We start from the raw sequence: 20,743 nt of genomic DNA on the forward strand, positions 1-20,743 counted from the left end.
TAACACCAATCTATCGCGGCTTCAGTTTTTCCATAAGCCAAGAACTGTGCTACACGCTTTGCATGGTCATCTCATTTCATCCTCTCTACAAACCTATGATACAAGCACTTGTTTTTACAGGTAAGGGAGGGGAGACACAGGGCTCTTAAACTGTAAGAGGCAAAGCCCAGATTTGGATGCAGGTAGTCTGGCTTCAGAGTCAATGCTTCTAACCACATTGTCTACTGCCTGGAAGCAGACAGGGGGAAAGAAAAACAATTTCCAGAAGATGGAGTGACTTTACTCTCCTGTCAGTAACTGATAATAGGTCCCAACAAATCCCAAATAGAGGGAAGTGGGGAGAAACCCATTACATCAACAGGACGTGACCCTTGTATCCAAAGGGAAGGGGGTGAATGTATAGTGTAGAAGTAGGATTTTCTGTTACAGCAAATGTTTAAATGGTTTAACTCTGTTTGGCTTATGGTTAAATACACAACACCACTGAAAGGTTAAGTAAGAGTCAGTTAAGTAATAAGTCTCAAAGGTCCCAGATTCCTTTCACACTTCATTAGGCCTCTTATGAAATCTTGCATTAATGATTGGGCCAAATCTGAGAAAATGGTCATCACATGGAAGAAATCAGAATTTTGTGAAGCATGTGTGTCCAACGTAAAAAGCCAGAAAGTCTAAAGGACAGAGTGACCTTTGCTTTTCAGACACTTAAAAAGCCGAAGTTCAACAGCTATATTTTAACACTATCAGAAAATGAGGAAATGAAGAAAACAAGTAAAGAGAAGGCATTGTCAAGCAGGGTAAATGATCTCTCTTTTTCATAAAGATTTTTAAATGTGGAATAAGAAAATAAATAGGGGCAATGCAAAAATACAGCCCTAGGACCTTGAATAAAACATTATTGTGAAAAAAAGCTAAGCTCTGCAGATTGGTTCTTAATCACATTCGTCTTATTATTATTTATATTTGGTGGCAACATAATGTGGATTGCCACTGCCCAAGACCTGGTTCTGCCGCTTCCTCGTTTTGGTCTCAAGCTAGCATAATCCTCCCAACATCCCATTTTTCCTTCTGTAAAATGAGGGCAACAAACCTGCCTCTTAGAATTATTGTGAGCCTTACATTAAATGACATAGTGGGAGCATTTAGACCCAAATAGAAAATTGACACACACTGCACCTGTTTTCTCTCCTCTCATGTAAGTTCTATTCTCTATACTCTCTTTACAGTATTTCTATTCCTAACTCTTAAGTTTTTGTTGATAGAAACATAAAATTGTCCAGGGTTCAGAAAAACATACCTACCTCCACACAGATGAGATAAGTGTACAAGAAAATGAGTATAAACTACTGGCATATTGTATGGAAAGATTATCATATGTTAAGCTGGGTGTGTTAAAAATAGAACCAGATAAAATTTCAGGTAGGTATGCATCCTGAAAAAAAAATCACCCATAATTACACTTACAAATTTTAGTCAATCTACCAAATTACAATCGTGTTAAAAAGTCAAGAAGTTTTATGAATCAGTAGTGTAGATTTCTGGAGAAAAAAACACATTAATTTTTATGATGTTTTATAAACCTTAAGATACTAAACAATACATGATATTGTTTTGATTGTAATGTCCTTTTGGCTTCTAGAATAACTGGAGATCAAAATAAAATCACTCAACAAATGAAACTACAAATTTTTATTCAGTGGAATTAATGTGAAATTTACATGTTAAGCAAGGGAACTCAGCTCTTTAGGAAGTTATAATGACATATATAATAGACATAAAGTCAACAAAGATAACAAACAAAATTTTTAGAAGTCTTCCAACAATTTCATCTTCTGGACTTGCGGGAACAGTAGTAGACATTAATATCCAGTTTTTACACATCATATCCAGAATGTTCTTGCTCCCTAGGGGGGGAAAAAAAGAGAGAAGTATCCTGAAATAAACATATTTATTATAATCCTGATTCTTTAAATTCAATAGAATATTTGTACTGTAAAGAAACAGTGATGAGGGAACATCTATACACATCTATAAACTAAAATTATTTTCCTCCTAATGAATTAAAATATTTTCCACCCACTCATTTTGACCACATTATGTCATAATCATACATTTTTCTACATGTCAAATATGCCTTTCTTTCTAAAAAGAAACAGCTTGGGACGCCTGGATGGCTGTCGGTTAAGCGTCTGCCTTCAGCTCAGGTCATGATCCCAGGGTCCTGGGATCGAGTCCCGCATCGGACTCCCTGCTCAGGGGGGAGCCTGCTTCTCCCTCTGCCTGCCGTTCCCCCTGCTTGTGCGCTTGCTCTCCCTCTGTCTCTCTCTCTGACAAATAAATAAATAAAATCTTAAAAATAAATAAATAAATAAATAAAAAGAAAGAAATAATAACCATCCAATAAAATGATGGTTATTACAACTATGAAATAATAAAAACACAGCTCAAGGAACTATCACACTGACCATCCTCTTGTCATATTATCAGTAATTAGTTTTTTATGAAATCTCATCTACAAAGTCATCATCTCTATTGGCATCCGTGAAATTGTCCTTCTTCCCACCTGTATGGGCAGCATCACGAGGAAATGAGAATTTGAAAACATGGAAAAAGGCAGGTGATAAAATGTTTTTTTAATTAAACAACAAAAGGTCTTTTTCATTGTCTTGATCTTTCCTCAAGGTTCTCTCTCATTATTTTGGTCACTGAATAAGATATTCAAACATTTAATTTCCTCCACGTTTCTGTGTTAATCAAACAGTTTTTACAAATAACAGGAATTTCATAAAGTATTATGGAATTTTAAAAGGTACTAATGTGAGCTCTGTGTAGCAACACTGTTGGAACATTCTACCGAATGCCTGTCAGGTAGGGAGTTTAGAACCATTCTGAACTCCTTTTTCAGGAATGCAAGGTCAAATAAATCCAACAATTTTCAAAGACTTGCCTCAAAGTTCCTTTTATACACTCAAAAAGGAGCGTCAATACATTTTAAAAGTGGCAGTGTTAGGGTAGAAGAATATTTTTTGCTATTTTCACTCAAAAACCAAAAAGGCAGGTTGAATTGTGAGAGAGAGTGGAAGAGATGAGGTTTGGACGGTGTTGTCTTCTCCCAATTTAGCAATCTTGGTTAAGTTCTGTAATAACTAGCCCCATTCCTGGAGGAGGGAATGGCAGGCCCCAAATTACACAGCACTCACTGGCAAAGTAAACACCTAGAATTTCCCTGACATTCAACGATTCCTTTTGCCTATGTTTCAGAAACAAGGAATGAGAATAATACATGGGTTTGCTAAGTATTTCCTTCACTCCTATGGCTGTGGCCTCCAGCTCGTGTTTCTTTAATCTGTGCTCTGAGGGGCACCTTTACTTTCCTCCAACAACAGCAAGAGACCAAAATAGGAAGTGTGGGAAAGGCCAGAGAGCTGGTAGGGACTGATGAGTGAGTAGAAACCCGTTTCCCACCTGACTTAATCCCAGTTAGTGGTAGCTAACCCTGCTCCTTAGTGTTCACTCCCTAAGCTCTTGCTAGAACAAAATGCATTCAGCACAGGTGGTCTCTTAGCAACCTTGGTCCCTGTGTCAAAGCACATTAAAAAGGTTTTATTGCATAGTGAGATAGTATACAAAGTGGAGGAGCAGAGAGGCTGCTAAAATTACTTTCAAAGAAGTCAGGAAGATGTCAAAGAGCGGACTTCTGAAAATATGACACTTTAATTTTAATTTATCACAGATTTGTGCAGCTAAACACTGAAATTTTAACAGATAGGTTAAGCTGAATTCTAGGGTTTTCCTGGTAGGGCAAACATTCATCATGTCTTTTAAACAATACTTCTCAGGGGGTGGGGGAATGGGAGAAATGTTGTTGAAAGATACATACAACTAGTAAGAAAGTTCTAAAGACCTAATACCCAGTACAGTGATTATAGACAAAAAAACTATACTATAAACATTAAACTTGCTAAGAGACTAGGTTTTAATTGTTTTCAACACGAGAAGAAATGATAATTATGTGATGTGACAGAGGTATTAGCTAATACTACTATGGCAATCATACTGCAATATAAAAGTATCAAATCAGTATGTCCTACACCTTAAACTTATGCAGTGTTATAGGTCAAACACAACTGAATCAAAAAATCCCCTAAAAATTATTTTAAATATATTTGCTTAATATCTTCTATGACAGCATACAAAACTTCACCGTCTACGAAAGACCATAGTCCATGTGATTGTATGTCTGCTATAAATTCTTTTTTTTAATAAAGATTTTATTTATTTATTTGACAGAGAGAGAGAGACACAGAGAGAGAGGAAACACAAGCAAGGGGAGTGGGAGAGGGTGAAGCAAGCTTCCCACCGAGCAGGGAGCCCGATGCAGGGCTCGATCCCAGGACCCTGGGACCATGACCTGAGCCGAAGGCAGACGCTTAATGACTGAGCCACCCAGGCGCCCCATGTCTGCTATAAATTCTTAAGGTTTAAAATTTTGTATCACTTTTATGAACAAATTAGAAAGTGCAGGAGTAAATTTATTACAAAAGACCAGGCTATAAAATTTAGGAATAAATGGAAGATTATTTATCCAATAAAATGATGGTTATTACAACTATGAAATAATAAAAACACTACTTAGAAAATTATGTTTAAATATTTACATATGATTAAAACCCTTACCTTACGACCACCCATTACACTCCTAGGTATATACTGGGTGCATGGATATCCGCACCAGGACACACATTGTTCATAATATTCTCCACTTAGAAACAACCCGAGTGCTGCATGGAGCACTGGGTGTTATGCACAAACAATAAATCATGGAACACTACATCAAAAACTAATGATGTAATGTATGGTGATTAACATAATAAAAAAATTCTCAAAAAAAAAAAGTCATAAAAAGCAAGAAAAAAAAAAAAGAAACAACCCGAATGCCCATTAGCAGATAAATAGATAAATTCATATAATGGAATACGACACAATACTGAAAATTAAGCTACAGCTACAAACAAAAGCAGGGGTAAATTTTACAATCATAATATTGAAGTTTTAAAAAAAGCAAGGCACCAAAAGGGCGCATGGGTGGCGCATTTGGTTAAAGCAACCAACTCTTGGTTTTGGCTCAGGTCATGATCTCAGGGTTGTGAGATTATGCCCCCTCGGGCTCTGCACTCAGTATGGAGTCTGCTTGAGATTCTCTCCCTCTCCCTCTGCCCCTCCCCCTGCACCCTATCTCTAAAATAAATAAATCCTCTTTTAAAAGTGTGCAGTTTAGGGGTGCATATGTATGGCAACAGTGTAGGAGGTAAATTTATCAAGAAAAGCAAGGGATTGGCTACCATACATCAGGATGGGGTGACTTCAGTGAGGGTAAGGGAGGGGATAGGCGGGATGAGGAGCTGCCAGCACTGTTTAATTTCTTGTCCTGGGTGGTGGTTACATTGGCAATCACTTTATAACCACTTGTTAGACTGTACATATAAGCTTTATGTGCTTTTCTGCATGTATGTGAAACTTCACAACTGAAATATGAGAAAAAAAAAAACAGAAATATCTACAAACGATCACAGAGGCCAAGTTTGGAAGGAAGGACTATATGTGATTTTTTTTATCCTTGCTGTTTCCATTTCTTGATTTTCATTTAAAAAGACATTGCTTGCTTATATAACTTTAGAAAATAAAGAAACTAGTTTCAAAATTGCCAGTCCTCTTCCTTCTCCATATATACAAAATTGACGTATACTGATTTTATTTTGCCAGACCAATCATTTAAACAAGTATGAACTTGGGAAAATTAGATTTATCCATGAAACATTACAAATTACATATTTTCAATTAAAATGTTTCACTGATAAACTTAACTTTTCTTGAGTTCATTTTAAGTCTCTTTTGCTAAAGAACATGTTCTTGTCTCGTTCAAAATGCTCATGATCAACAGGAATATGGGTGGTTCCTGTTTGGTTCTTCAACTTGATGATAGATCTGCTTTTAGATCTAAATCATTGGAAGGACACAGACTTGTATCATCACAAGCTTATTAACGTGCTCAGATTTTACTGTGGATTAAAATTATGAGTGTCACTGCACTTTGATTTATGGTTTGTTTAATTCTTACTTAACTGGACACTTTGTAATCAGGTGTTTTTTTCTTTGGGATTGGAGGGACATTCTTTTTTGGGGGAAAAGCTATTTAGAAGCAGCAGTTTTCAGGGGAAGAAATGATTCCTAGTGTTTTTTATTGGATACAACATGCACCAAAAATACAAATTTCAAACAAATTAGGACACTTTTAAGAGTATGATAGAACATACTGAGCGTGACTATTTCAAGACCATGGTCTTATCTTGAATGTAGTATTTAAAAATCATAACTAAAATAACCTCCAATTTCTGATATAAGACATCCCAGATTATTTTGGGCCTAATAATAGTTCATGTCGAAATTTCAGATGACTGCAAATAATTTATTGTCTCATTTGCAATGCTTCTACCTACCTTTCTTTTCCCTATTTCCAGAAGGCACTGGGAATCAATTTATTATTTTATAGAATGTTGTACTGAAAATACTCTCTTATCTAGTTTTTAAGATTTATATTTATTTTGTCTTTTGACTCCAGGAAGAGTCCAAATAATCTAATTCAAAGTGACCCGTTCATTGTTTATCGAGTGGTTGAATAGTGGTATCCCACAAAGGAAGCTGGACAAATGGAGAGTAGCAATAAACTTTGGTCTCTGGGAGTTGAATTTCACTGTATTCCCTGTTCTTCCTCTTGCCATCAGCTTGTAGGCTCTTGCCTTTAAAACCTTTACAATCTTGTTTTTATATAAAATGGGGCTTCTCAAATCAACTCTGACTTCTGCAACCATAAGAAGAGTGGATTTGCTAAATGGCTTGCCCCTCCCCGCTGTGAGACCTCACCATTTTTTCAATTTCTCTCAACCTCTATTATTTCCCCTCATTAGGCATGGATTCTTGTCAAGACAAAGAACAGAACATACTTTGGAAAGCCTCCTTTTCAGTCAAAAGAAAAACACTTTTCAGTGGATTCAAGTTTGTAGTCTTAAACTCTTGAGTCATACTTCAAAAATATTTCCTTTTTTGACAAGAATTTGTTCCTCCTACTCTTGTTTCCATCAGTATCTAATGGTCAAGATAATATTGAACAAAGTTCCCTAGAAACACATGTTGGAAAATGACACATAATTGAAATCTGTCCCTTTTTACCTAATAGGTCATTCAAGTAAAGTACAATGATTACCATTTATTGAGGGGCTAGCATGTGCCAGGCTGTGGTTATGTGCTTTTAGAACATGGGGCAATTACCCAAGGCCACTCTGTGTTCTGTGCTAGATCCTAGATTCTACTAACCCAGGACTCCAGGTGGCACCATCTTTCAACTACATAGATTTATTAATATTTTCAAACAAAAAGTTGCTTTTGAAAAGATCTGTATTACAATGGAAATTGACCATACTGAAATGGAAATATCCACATGTAATTATTAACCGCCATTCTTCCTCTTTGGTCCTGGCTCCTTTGTGTGTCTGTGAAAGACTGGTTGAATAATGTGAAGGACAGTCTTGCAATGACTCTTCTGGGAGAGATAACCCCGAATTTGCTGAGATATCTATACAACAGCCAGCTGTTCATTTACTCACATCAAAATAATCTGCTCTTTGTAAATGGAACATTCACAGACCACCAATGTGAGCTTACTCTAGCAACCAGGTTTGCTGAAAGTACAGGTTTTTTAAATCTATTTATTAGCTTTTTTATTTGCAATTTTATTCTTGTTTATTATTACTTTGTTATCTACCCACTGATCAGCATTTGACTGACAAGTTTTTCCCTTTGACCTCCTTAACATTAGCTGAAGAAATAACAAGAATGTTTTCAGGACATGGTGGTTGAACGATGGGTCTGGAATCAGACTGATGGGGTCTCACTCAGATCTGCTACTTACCATGAGACCTTGGACAAGTTACATGAACTCTCTGTGCCTTAGTTAGCACTTCTATAAAATGGGGATGAAAATAATAGTACCTATTTATTAGGGCAGTATGAGAATTAAACGAGATGATATTGTGCTTAGCAAGTACACATAATAAGCAATGGTAAATATTATTATAATTATAATCTAGCATATTACTTCCTAGATAGTATCCTTGAATGAGTCATTCTTCTCGGCTCTCTTTAAACACCTAAGCACACAAAATTGTCACACACCTTTGAAACCCAGTGTTACCTCTTCTGTGATCTAGCCTGACTTCCTCAGGCAGAATTTAAGCCAGCTTGTCTGTACCATATTTCAACTCACTACACTGTTTTATGGTTGTTTACATATACCACCCCATAGACTGCAGATGTCTTACTAGAAAGTAAGGATGGCTTTACCCACCCTGGATCCCAATGCCTCACAGTATCTGACATCAATCCATTTTCAACAAATATTGCTTTTATAACTGCATGTAAAGTGGAAGCTTTTTCAGAAGACCGGAAGGTCATTTTGTTTAAATGACAATTACAACAGGAAAAACACATATATTAAGTCTACCTTTTTTAGCAAATATTTAAAAAGTAAAATCCCAAAGTTGGGTGCTTTCTATATGGAAAATGTCTCTTTTAAAGTTTATGTTCAATAAAATTATCTTTTAGAAACTTCAGAAATCATATGGGAGTTATGTCTTGTTGTTTTTGCTTCTGTATTTGTTTTTTGCTTGTAATTAGGGAACCAAGACAAGTTGCTGGTAGGCAACAAAAATTTGGCACCAGCAATATGGGATTTTAGGATAGGAACGTCCTGTTAGGATGCCTACAGTTTCTACGGCATAATGAAGACTTGTCCCCTGAGGACTCTAGAAATGGACGCTGGTGTGGCAGGCCAGGAGACTCTTCAAATTTGAGTCATTCAAAAGTTAACTAAAAACTCAGGCCTATTCAAAAGTAAATGGATTTTGTGCGTTATGTAAGTTTCTAAAATTTGAGTTCAAATTGCACTTTTTGAACTAGTTAAGGCCCCATTAGATTCTGCCCAAAGCTGAATTATGTGAGAAAGGAAATTTAACACAGATCTGAGAAATTAATTCATCAGTGATACGAGTCTTGTATGAGAGAAAGCTTGTTGAATGAGAATCATAATAATGGCATGTGGCTTTACACTTAAATGACTGCCGGCATGATCGTTGTACCTTGTTTCCTGCTTGAGATAGGATTTCAAAGAGATTTTTCTCTTTCCAGCTAAGGAAAAACAACAGTAGTGAAAGGTCTGAAATACGACAGAAACGTTGGCACTGGAAAAGATATTTGCGATTTGGAAACTTCCCAGTGGACCAACGAGGCCCAGAGAAGGTCAGGAAGTATAGCGATTTGTCTGGGGCTCCACAGCTACACTTCTTCACAACCACCCATCACGATGGCCTCAGCCATTTTTTGACATTTGAGATAAATTGGATTCTGCATTTCACTCGCTTATTGGGAGACATTCTACCTTCATCACCTCCAACTTCTCTGATTCGGGCCAAGGTCAGACCAAAGAGTCCAAAATAAAGGAAGTCACAAGCGAAAACTGAAACACTTGGCAGGTCAGAGCTTGACAAAGTGGACTTCGACTGAGGACAAAAACATGTGCTTGGTCACAGATGGTCAGTCAGCAAAGTGGAACAAGGAGCGAGCATAGGTTTTAGAGCCAGACCGAGCTGGTTTTAGATCCTGGTTCCAGCTGGTGTGGCCCTGTAGCCTCAGACCTGGCACTTAACCTCACCTGCTACCCAGAGATAATATTGGTCTTGCAGGGAATTGAAAGGATTTTATTCGCAACTATCACTAGGAAGGGCCTACAAATGCTTTGATTTTAATCACATAAAACCTGATACCATGAGTAATTAGCACTCCTATTTCCTTAGTGGGAGAAACTGAAGAGCAGAGATGTTAAATAAACTAGTTCAGGTCACACGCCAGGGATAACCGGGGATTTGAATGAAGGTCTGTCTGGCTCCACAGCCTTCGCCACTGGGGTATCTCAGGATCGGTAAAAAGGGAAGCCAAGAGCCCAGCATGCTGCCTGGTGCTTGAGCAAACAGTGGTTGTTACAGTGAAGCAGCGAATCAGAAACATGGCCACTTCCCCGCCACCCAACGCGGGGGAAAGAGAAGAGTAGTGACTCGGATGGATGAGAGCAAACAAGTGGATCTAAAGGTGGCAAGGGGAAGTGGAGGCAGGCGTGCAGGCGTGTGGGCTGGATTACCTGGCAGCACTCACGGGGGTCCCCCCCAAACCCCCCCGGGGGCTGGGGGGCTCCCCGACCTGCGTGGATCTCCTCTACTTCTCTTCAACTGTCCCTCTCATGCTTTCTTTCTGGGTCAATGCCTGTGTGGGTGGGGCCTTCCCAGGCCATCTTGACCATGCCTCGAATGTTGTAAGTAAATATCTTGCCCTAAAATGAACCATTTTTCTACACATGAACAAACATCTCCTCTTAATCACCCACTGCCAAGACTTCTGAAGGTTGAGATTTCCCACGGGCACATTCCTGCCCCAAATAGGAGATTGTGCATTGCCCCCAAGAAGACATAAATTGCCCAGTTACAGGCACTTAACATTAAGAAATCTTCTGGAACCAAAATAATCAAAATGTTATCAACCTGTCAGGTTCCCCAACTCTCTCCATGAATCACAGCTGTTGTGCCCTCTTACAGGGCCAGATGAACTGCCCAGAGCCTGGCTGGGGACCAGCTCTGCAAGGTTTCGGGAGGAAGCCCCAGCACAGGTTTGTCCTGCCTTGGTGTGAGGAAGCAGGAGTGAGACTGAGGGTGTGTGTTTGTGAGGTCTGTGTTTTTTATCTGCAGAATTCATACAGCCAAGCAAGGGCCACTCCAGGCTGGGGGCTGGTGAGTGGAAGAGAGTGGAGACTGTCTGGGCCTGTTGGAGTTCTAAACAGCACCTGGCAAAACTTTTCAAACGACTTTCTGCAACACACAACCTGCATAAACTCCCTGGTGGCAATTTTGGATTCATTAAGGTACAGATTTTATTTCTGAAACCAGTTAAGTGTTTTATGGAGTCAAGTTTAGCTGAGAAGGTAGATGGCTAGGGGGAGAACAGAATCTTAAGTTAAATGGAAGTCTGCGACCTTTTTAAAGACAGAATTGTATTTCCAGCATTTAACACAGGCCTTAGAAGAAAATAGGTGCTCAATAAAAAGTAATTGGGGGCGCCTGGGTGGCTCAGTTGGTTAAGTGTCTGTATTTGGCTCAGGTCATGATTTCAGGGTCCTGGGATCAGGCCCCATGTCAGGCTCCCCACTCAGTGGGAAGTCTGCTTCTCCCTCTCCCTCTGCCCCTCCCCCTGATCATGCACATATGCCTGCTCTCTCTCTCAAATAAATAAATAAAATCTTGAAAAAAAACAAAAAACAAAAAGTAACTGGGGATGTACGGGTAGAGGGCTGAGGATGAGATGCAGCTTTTACGGTGCTGTTCTTCTATGCCTCGCTAGCTCATTACTTAGAAGGTGAACCTTGGGAGGAATGCTGAAAATCCCTGAATCATTTTCTAAAAATTTACAGCCTTCCAAAGGGAAGTCTAACCAGCAATGCTCGTTTTGGGGGGATCATTTTTGGGTGTGAAGGCCCTGTGGAATCTGGGCCCTATCTGTCTTCTGTCTGTGCATCTCATGTACCATGGAGCAGCCCGTTCTGACTTGTGCCCGAGTTACTCACAAAATGACTTCTTTCTCCTACTATATTCAGAGCTTACTGATGCCTTGCTAACCTAGCACGATGTTTTGCACGCAGTAGGAATTAAATAAATGTCTGCATAATCAAAGCTTGTGGAGGAAAGCAAAAATCTCATCTCCTGAGTTACAGGGGGACACTTTGGGAAGCAGGTACTCTTTGAGACAACCCTCCTGTCTGTCTCCTCCAGGCACAGAATTAATCTAGCAATGAGGAGGAAGTAGTCCCTTCTAACCATAGAAACACATAACCAAAAGACAAATTTTAGAACACTGGTAAAGCAGGCAAGTTTATGAAAATACTAGCTTACACTTTGAAATTTTCTGGGAGGTTTGTCATCTTCTTTGATCTTAGCTGTAGCCTAATGTCCTGAACTGCTAACCATATGCCCCAGCGTCGACCTCCACACAGCCTGCCCATCCTAAAGATGAAACCAATTATTGTCTCTACCATTTAGTTTTTTAATTCTTTCTTTTTTTTTCTTCCAAGATTTAATTTAATTTAAATTCAAGCTAGTTAACATATAGTGTAGTTCTGGTTTCAGGAGAATTTAGTGATTTATCACTTACATAAGAGTGAGTGATACCCAGTACTCATCACAACACCTGCCCTCCTTAATGCCCGTCACCCATTTAGCCCAGCCCCCGCCCACCTCCGTCCATTGTCTCTACCATTTAGATTAATGTTTTCTGTTAAAGACCACATTGGGGGCTCTAGATTTGAGTGTGAAACAAACAAGAGATAACTAAGAAGATTCAGGAGAAATTCAAATGAGGGATTTCATAAATAATGTTAGTATACTTGGCCACTTATATACATTATGAGTAAACCCCATTCCCCTATAAAAGAGGTCATTATGACTCTCATTTTACAAATGAGGAAACTGAGGCCCAGAGAGGTTGAGTGCTTGCTTAAACTCACACAACTGGTTAGTGCTCCAGGCCAGGGCTCCATACCAGGCCAGCATCTGCCTCCTTCCAGTTCGCTGTAATGCCTCCCTTAAATGTGTTATTTAGAAGCCTGATGCACATGTTCAAGAGCATGGAATATAGGTAACAAAAGCAGGAAGCTGCGTTAGTCCCCGGTCCTGAAGAATGACTGGATTGTCTGGTTTCAGCTGAGCTCACAAGGACCGAGCAAGTCCTCCTTTTCCAGACAGAAAACACAGTGACCTACTTTTCAGGACTCTCAGAAGCAACCATTATGAAGGAGGCTGCTAAGAAAAGCCTTCGGCAAAGAGAAAACAAGAAAGCAATGAACCACTGGAACAAGGCAGGTGCCCTGTCTGAATGGAAGCTCCAGCAGGGGAGACCGACAAGACCCCCATCTCCGGTGCAGCCCTCCGTGCATGTACTTGCCCTGGGTGAGAGTTCTCTCCACAATCACTGGAGCGGCGGGAATACCAAGCATGCCACCAGGTGTGGTCAAGTAATTTAGGAATTATTAATCCCTTGCTTCTTCTCCTGCCTTTACTTAGCCAGAAGGAAATGAGAGATTGTAAACACTGTAAATTCTAATTCGTTCATCTGTCGTGCAAGCGCCTCATACAGATTGGAGGGAGGTTGAAGCAGAGTGAGGGAAATTGGCTTTAGGAATCTAAGTTTTGGCTTACTATATTCTCCCCCTACCAGAGGCAAACAGGAGTTATGCTAAACTTTCCTCCCACATCGACACTGTAAAATGCCATATAGTTTAAAGAGCCAAACTTACTGTTGAGGGACTCGATAATTGAAGTCCAAAGTCAAGGAGATGATCTCTCTTCTCTTTTGTGAAAAACACCATATGCTCTTGGGTGGATCAGGAGACTCGCTGGGCTGTTATTAATAACTGGCTTACAGCCTTATGAAGAAACATGAGCCAGACTGTCACGGGAGGATGCAAGTGGAAAGGAAGGAACTGACAGGCACAGGTGGGATAAATTATAACAAAAATATACTTAGGCCCATACAGGAACTCAAACAACCCGTGAGAAGGGGACCAGCTCCCCCTCCCCAGCAATCAATAGAACCTTATGTCAAATGTTCTAAGAATTAAACAATAACTAATAAGAATACTGTTTTACTCTCTGGGAGAACACCATGACTCATTTAGTGTTATATTATCCTTTGTTCTTCTGAGTGATTCTTTTCCATGGATATCTGAATACAAATTTATACATTTTGCCTGGTTTACTTTGACTTCCCCCTGTTTTTAAAATATATAAACAAATGGATCTTCAAATGCACATTATCATTTTGAGATTTATTTACCTGTGAGCATATCACTGTCTCTCCCTTAAGGAACCCAAAACAATTCCTGGCAAAGTGTATGTATGTGTATGTGTTGGGGGAGGTCTCGGAATAGTATCACACAAGGAAACTGTAGCATTGAAGTCCGAAGAATAGAAGCGGCATCACAACTTGGTTACTTGTTGCAGTGGTTCTCCTTTTGAAAAACTGTATTTCAAAAAAAGTCCAAAAAAGATATATGCCTCCCCTGCCCTCAACAACTGATGTTAAATTGTTTGGATCATTAACAGCATGCTTTCAGACCTAAATTATATTAAACACTGGCTCTGCCTGTCTGTCTGAGGTGTTAAAAGGAAACCAACCAATCGTTAGACAATGTTATTGAAATACCGAAGGATACAAACTGAAGGGGAAAAAATCTTGCCAAATCGCCTCATTCTTAAGGTTCTAGCTACCTGTCACCTTGGCTCAGGCCTGGTAACTGTCCTTTTTCCAACTAAACCCTTTTCAACCAAATCCTGGGGGTGGGGGGAAATCAAAACACCTCACTACAAATAGTGAGGTGCTATTTTGCTGAGGCAACTGTTAAAAAGAGAAAGTAATACACCACTGACCACCAGTTTAAGAGATGGGTAAGAGGGAAAGGATTGGTACAGGGCCTTAATTTTTTTTTCATACACTGATCAGTTACAATTCTTGAGTACCCACTGAATATATATATGTTTACAGAACACACTCATGTACTATTGTAAATACATGCTGTACATCATAAAACACAAGTGGAAATTTTTAAAAGATGAAATTTAAAAACAGACATTCTAATATTGTCTTAACACTCCCTCAAGGGTCATTTTGACCCATGCCTGCGGCCTGAAGTTCCCACTCTGCAGATGACAGGGGAGTGGTTCCGAGCCCTAGCTCCATCACTTACTACCACTTATTGTGGGTTGAATCGTATCCCTCAGAAAGATATGTTCAAGTCCTACCTCCCAGGACCTGTGAATGTGGCCTTATTTGGAAATAGGACCTTGCTCATATAATCAATTGAAGATGAGCTCTTCCTGGATTAAGATTGGTAATACTGGGCCCTACCCCAATAACTGGTGTCCTTAGAAGAGAAGGCAGTTTGGATCCAGAGAGGCACACAGTGAGGACACCATGTGACAAAGCAAACAGAGACTGGAATGGTATGTCTACCAGCCAGGAACCCCGAGGACTGCTGGCAGCCACTGCAGGGATGACAACACGAGGAAGAATCCTGCCCGAGTGACTTCAGAGAAAGGAGGGCCTTGTGGACACCTGGATCTTGGACTTTCAGCTTCCAAAATGGAGACGATACATTTCTGTTGTTTTAAGCCACCAAGTTTGTGGTCATTTGTCCTGCAGCCCTAGGAAATGAATATATTAATTATGTGATATTAGCAATGTGACATGAGTAATGTTATGTATTCTTCTTATTCCTCAGTTTCTTCATCTGTAAAATGGCAACCGAAATGTAATCAGGTTGTTTCCAGAAATAAGTGACATAAGGCATGCCCTGTCCTCAGCATGGTGCCAGGAACATGCAAACAATAGCTTACACTTAGGGAAGCTTTATGAGTGAGGACCGGGCGGCGGCGGGTGGGGGGGTGGGGGGGGGCTAGCCAACTTTGGTGGAGCACTCCTTCAAAAACTCACCACTGGAAAACTTGTTGGGGGGGTGGGTGGAGGGAGGGGAGCAGGGTCAGGGGCGTAATAATGTTGGGCTCTACCTGAATCCTGTGCTCCTGAACTTCCTCACCACTTTGTGTTCCGGGAAAAGGTTTACAGCAAAGAACCACCCTTCTTCAAATGACTTAGATAAGACTGGTGGATAACTCCCTTGTTCATCTACCCAAGGCCAGACACAGACCCTCTACATTCCCACTCTGTCTCATAAATGGTCAGCTTAACCCCACAGTTTGTCCCCACTGACCAATCTGAACAAAATACTCACTAACGTGTCTTGACCAAACTCTACTCAGGCTTCTCTCTCCAGACAGTCCCCTGAACTTTGACTCACCTGCATCAGAATACAGAACAGCCCTTCCTTACCGAATTTTTCAAAAACTAACTGACCACAGACATTCTCTGATCAATTGTCTAATCATACACCCTCTCACCTAATTGTGGACACCCAGTCCTTTCAGCTTTGTTTACTCCTCTTTATAAAAGAAAAAGCCATTTTCAGCCTGACCTTTGAGATGCTTGTAGATCTTGTGATCAGAGTGTTATCTGAATTGCAATGGGGCCCCCTCCCCATATTATGTCTCTTCTCTTCTTAATAACTTAAAATGTTTTTAATTGTGGTAAAATATGCATATCATAAACTTTACCATCTTAATCATTTTTTTTTAAAGACTATTTATTTGTCAGAGACAGAGAGAAAGAGCAGTGGGGGGCTGCCAGCAGAGGGAGAATCAGGCTCCCCACTGAGCAAGGAGCCTGAGGTGGGACTCTATCCCAGAATGCTGGGATCGTGACCAAAGCCGAAGGCAGACACTTAACCAACTGAGGCACCCAGGCGTCCCTCATTTTAATTATTTTTAAGTTTGCCATTCAGCAATGTTAAGTGTATTTACACTGTTGGGCAATAGAGGTCCAGAACTTTTTCATTTTGCAAAACTGAAACTCCATACTGTCCCCTCTCCCTTCACCCTCCCCCCTCCCCCAGCCCCAACCCCTGTCAACCACCTACAATAGTCTTTTTAAACCAAGTCTCTCCTTACCTGAATCTGGATTTGTTTCTCTTTGACAGTTTTTGGGCGCCATGTCTTATATCGATGCTGACCATCTGTCGGGTCCCTCCGTCTCCACCCCGGTATTCATGCTGGCTTCTCGGACTCTGTGTCCTGGGGATATAGGATCCATGATGGTGAGTGGATCCAGTGCTCTGGCCATTTTTGTGTTGTAACACTTCAAGAAGCTACACTGATTCTTTCAGGCAAAGAGAACTTTCTCTGGCTCTTCAGCGAGGCTTCTTCAGTTTTTCCTCTGTTTCTCTAGCGGTTTATTTTGTAAGAAAGTTCCCTCAGCTCCTCCACTGAGGTTTGAATGAGGGGGATTGGGATTGTGCAAGGAGCATTAGAGGAATAAGACAACTAGTATCTTTTCTGTCTTCTGTAAGGTCTTATATCTGATTTAATCATCTAATCCCATGGGTTACTAGCTAGCTATATTAGTTTCCCTGGGCTATCATAATAAAATACCAGAACTAGTGGGCTTAAAACAATAGAAATGTGTTGTCTCACAGATCTAGAGGCTAGAAGTCTGGAATCCAGGGGTCTAGGATGGGGCCGGGGGGGTGGGGAGGCATGTGTCCTCCTCGGAAGGCTGTAGGGGAAGAGCCCTTCTTGCCCCACCCTGGCTCCACATGGTCACCTTCTCCCTGTGTGTCCCTATCTTCTCTTCTTATAAGGGCACCAGTCATGTTGGATTATGGCCCACCCAATGACCTCATCTTAACTTGCTTACCCCAGCAAACGAACGCCCCGTTTCCATGTAAGGCCACATTCACAGGTACCAGGTTAGCTCATCAACATGTCTTTGGAGGGGACACAATTTGATCCAGAACAATAATTCTCTCTCTGGCACTCCCCTCCTCTTCTCCCTCTCTCTACAAGCTTTGCCACGATGGCACTGATTCAGGTCAAGATCTTCAGTAATGGCCACATTTTCCTAAAGAACACTTGGAACTTGAGTGACCTCTTGAGGAAATGAGACAACTCCTCAGTCTGGCCCTCACCTGAAATCTTCCTTCCTGTCATTCCCTGCCCCTCGTGGCTCCTTCTTCCTCCTTTTTACTAAGTCTGACCCTCCTTTAAATTCCCTTGAATTGTTGGATCTGTTCCCCTTCAAAACCCTTCCCTCCTCCACCCCTCTATCTCCCCTCAGCTCCTATAGTCCCTGGAGCTCAAGGTGGCCCTCCCCTTTTCAGGATTCTCAAGGGGCTCAAGGAACACAAGAGCAATCACCCGAGGCTGAAAAAACGACCTGGACACAGATGGGATATTTAAGACACTTAGATGGGCTTTGGAGACACCCAGAGGGCCTTTGGTCCTCCTCAGCCCTTTGTCCAAAATTTAGTCCACAGCTCAGAAGATGACATCTCTCTCCCTCTCTCTTTCTAAAAAAAAAAAAAAAAATTAGCCTTGAATGAGACTCTCTGGGAGAAACAATCACCGAGAGAAGTAATACAAGGTATCCAGGATGTGCACTTGTTAAGGGAAAGGAGAGTAGATTTGTCCTAAAGTAATCACTGGGTGTTTAAGAAGGGGGAGAGGGACATATAGGACAAAATCTGAATGGATACAGAAAGTTGTAAAGTTTCAGAGAAAGGGAATTTTATTTGTCATGGTCAATGTTGGCCAAAGTTTGATGGGCTTATTTATAAGTTTTTCTATAAAAGAGCTTTAGTATCAGGGCACCTGGGTGGCTCAGTCAGCTCAGGTCATAATCCTGGGGTCCTGGGATCGAGCCCCACATCAGGCTCCTTGCTTGGCAGGAAGCCTGCTTCTCCCTCTCCTCTCCACTTGTGCTCTCTCTCATTATCTCTCTCTCTCTCAAATAAATAAATAAAACCTTAAAAAAGAAAAGAGCTTTAGTATCAAATATTATACTAATGCAAAACTAAATTTTGTCTCTGCTAAATGAATGAAATCTTCCTACTTTGGGAAATAGCTAAAGTTCTTTACGATCATGTTACCTCTATTTATTTATTTGTTTGTTTGTTTGTTTACTGAGAGGGTGGGGAGGGGCAGAGGGAGAGGGAGAGAATCTTAAGCAGGCTCTATGCCCAGCGCAGAGCCTGATGCGGGGCTCGATCTCATAACCCTGAGATCATGACGGAGCCACCCAGGTGTCTCATACCTCCTTTTACAGGTGTCTCATACCTCCTTTTATTTTTTAATCTTTTTTTGTCACTTTGATTTTAGATTGATCTTATTTTGTTTTGCCTGCCACAGGAACAAACAAATTTCCTTGCCAGTTGCATTATTTTTTTTAATGAACTCCTATCAGATCTTTCACTTTTGAAAATTATCATTAATAAGCTAACCACAACCACTTTAAGTCTTTTGTGATCTACAGAGAGTTTGTTTTATTCTGATGCTTCCCTTAACACATTTGCAAATCAGCTACAGGCCAGAGTGCTTTGACTTTGACAAAGGATGGTCTCAGAACCACAAGGGAAAGGGCTCAGCCAAGTACCCTTAAGCACAGGCTTCTAATGTCATTGCTTAAACAATTTTGAGACCATACCACTGGACTGAGTCAGGATTTCCAGCACTAACAAGGAAATTAATGGGTTCATGGGACTGCTAATCCAAGATGGAGTAGAACAAGAATTACACAGAACTGAGTAAACTGATGAGGGATGATTTGGGTTTGGGTGGTTGTTTTTTTTTTTTTTTTTTTTGAAATTTTACTAATACTTTAATATTCTGTTTTCTGGATATAAGGAACTCCTTTGCCTTTTCTCTTAAACTACCTACAATTTTGAAGTCTATGCTTTTGAAAAAATAGAAATGAAACATTCTAAATGAAACATTTCTAATGAAACGTTATCTTTTTCTCTTTGATTCCTCGAGAATTTGAAAACTCTTACTGAGTATTCTTATTTGCATGGCAATATAACTATTTGCATAGGTTCAACGAGAATCTGACCTCTTTATTAATAGGATATAATAGAAAACATTGGTTATACAACAAAGGCTTTGTCCAGAATGTTATATTTGAGAATGAATTAGGTGTGACCAGTTAGTTTTGAGGAAATAAGGTTGAGTTTTTAGAGCCAGTGTTTACGAAGCCCTCTTGCGAAAACCAGCCCTTGATATCTGGCTTACAGCATTTGCAGACTTACAGAGGAGTAAAATGTTCTTTTCCTGACAAGCTCAGGATATGGGCTATTTGAGGGACGTTGAGAAGAGAGGAATTCACCCAAATCTATGCGTAATGCAGGTGAAATCTGATGGTGAATTCTTGGCTTGACTTTCGAGCCTCAAGAAACTTTTAGAAGTCCATTCTGAGATTTCTTATGAAAACTTCCAGCAAAGCAAACTTAAAAAGGCCTGTACATTAAATCATCATTCTTGCTGCACCTCTGTAAATAATCAGGTTATATCTAATGAGACTAGCTTTATTTTATGATTAAGAATGATCTTTCTTTGTGATTATCTTTGATACAAAGAGGGATAACTCTAGAGAGAATTTTTGTGTTTCAGTGGAAAACAGTAGCAAAACCTGTGGATTATCAGATTCTGGCCCTGTTCATTGTTTCTGAGCCAGTCTGAGTCTCTTTGTAAATTGCAGATAACTGATGGATATGAACTCCTGTAAACTGAATTAGATCCTATCATCTTGCACACATCGTCAAACCTTGTTAAATTTTCGCTTCTTTTATTTTCCTTCAGAATCTGTCTACAACCATCCGAACTAACATTTCCAATTTTTCTCCCTCTCTCTTGCCGTGACATCACCAAGAACTAAAATACGACTGACCAGATCCTGCTTGGGACTTTAGGTTGCCTCATCATTGGCTTTTTTTCCCCAATATCTGAGGAAGTACTGCAATCGAAAGCCTCTACAGACCTCAAAAGACAGACTCTTCCCCACCGCAGCCCATGCATGGGCCAGATTTCTCCCTGGAAAGGCACTGTCTGGGCTACCAAAGAAATCTGGCAAAATGCTCAGGTCATGTGTGCCTTTATATACAAGGCAACCAAGACCATGGACAGCATTTCCAAGAGCACTGACATCTTAGCTTCAA

At 40.3% G+C, this 20,743-nt stretch overlaps 1 protein-coding gene across 1 annotated transcript; it reads right to left on the reverse strand.

Annotated features, from left to right (window-relative positions):
- Positions 1–1,671: 1,671 nt before the first annotated feature.
- Positions 1,672–17,243, reverse strand: MRLN (myoregulin). The gene is made up of 3 exons (XM_045876214.2): positions 16,707–17,243; positions 13,442–15,347; positions 1,672–1,901 (listed from the first exon to the last, which is right to left on the reverse strand). The coding sequence occupies exon 3, from the start codon at positions 1,879–1,881 to the stop codon at positions 1,741–1,743; it is 141 nt and encodes a 46-aa protein (XP_045732170.1). The 5' UTR covers positions 1,882–1,901; positions 13,442–15,347; positions 16,707–17,243; the 3' UTR covers positions 1,672–1,740.
- Positions 17,244–20,743: the final 3,500 nt, after the last annotated feature.

This window comes from Mirounga angustirostris, unplaced genomic scaffold (genome assembly GCF_029215605.1).
Source record: "Mirounga angustirostris isolate CCGP_5_RB_7025 unplaced genomic scaffold, mMirAng1.0.hap1 SCAF_6, whole genome shotgun sequence".
NCBI lineage: Eukaryota > Metazoa > Chordata > Mammalia > Carnivora > Phocidae > Mirounga > Mirounga angustirostris.

Bases quoted from the DNA above. Each gene is read 5' to 3' on its own strand.
- MRLN (XM_045876214.2), bottom strand. From the start codon at position 1,881: ATGATGTGTAAAAACTGGATATTAATGTCTACTACTGTTCCCGCAAGT.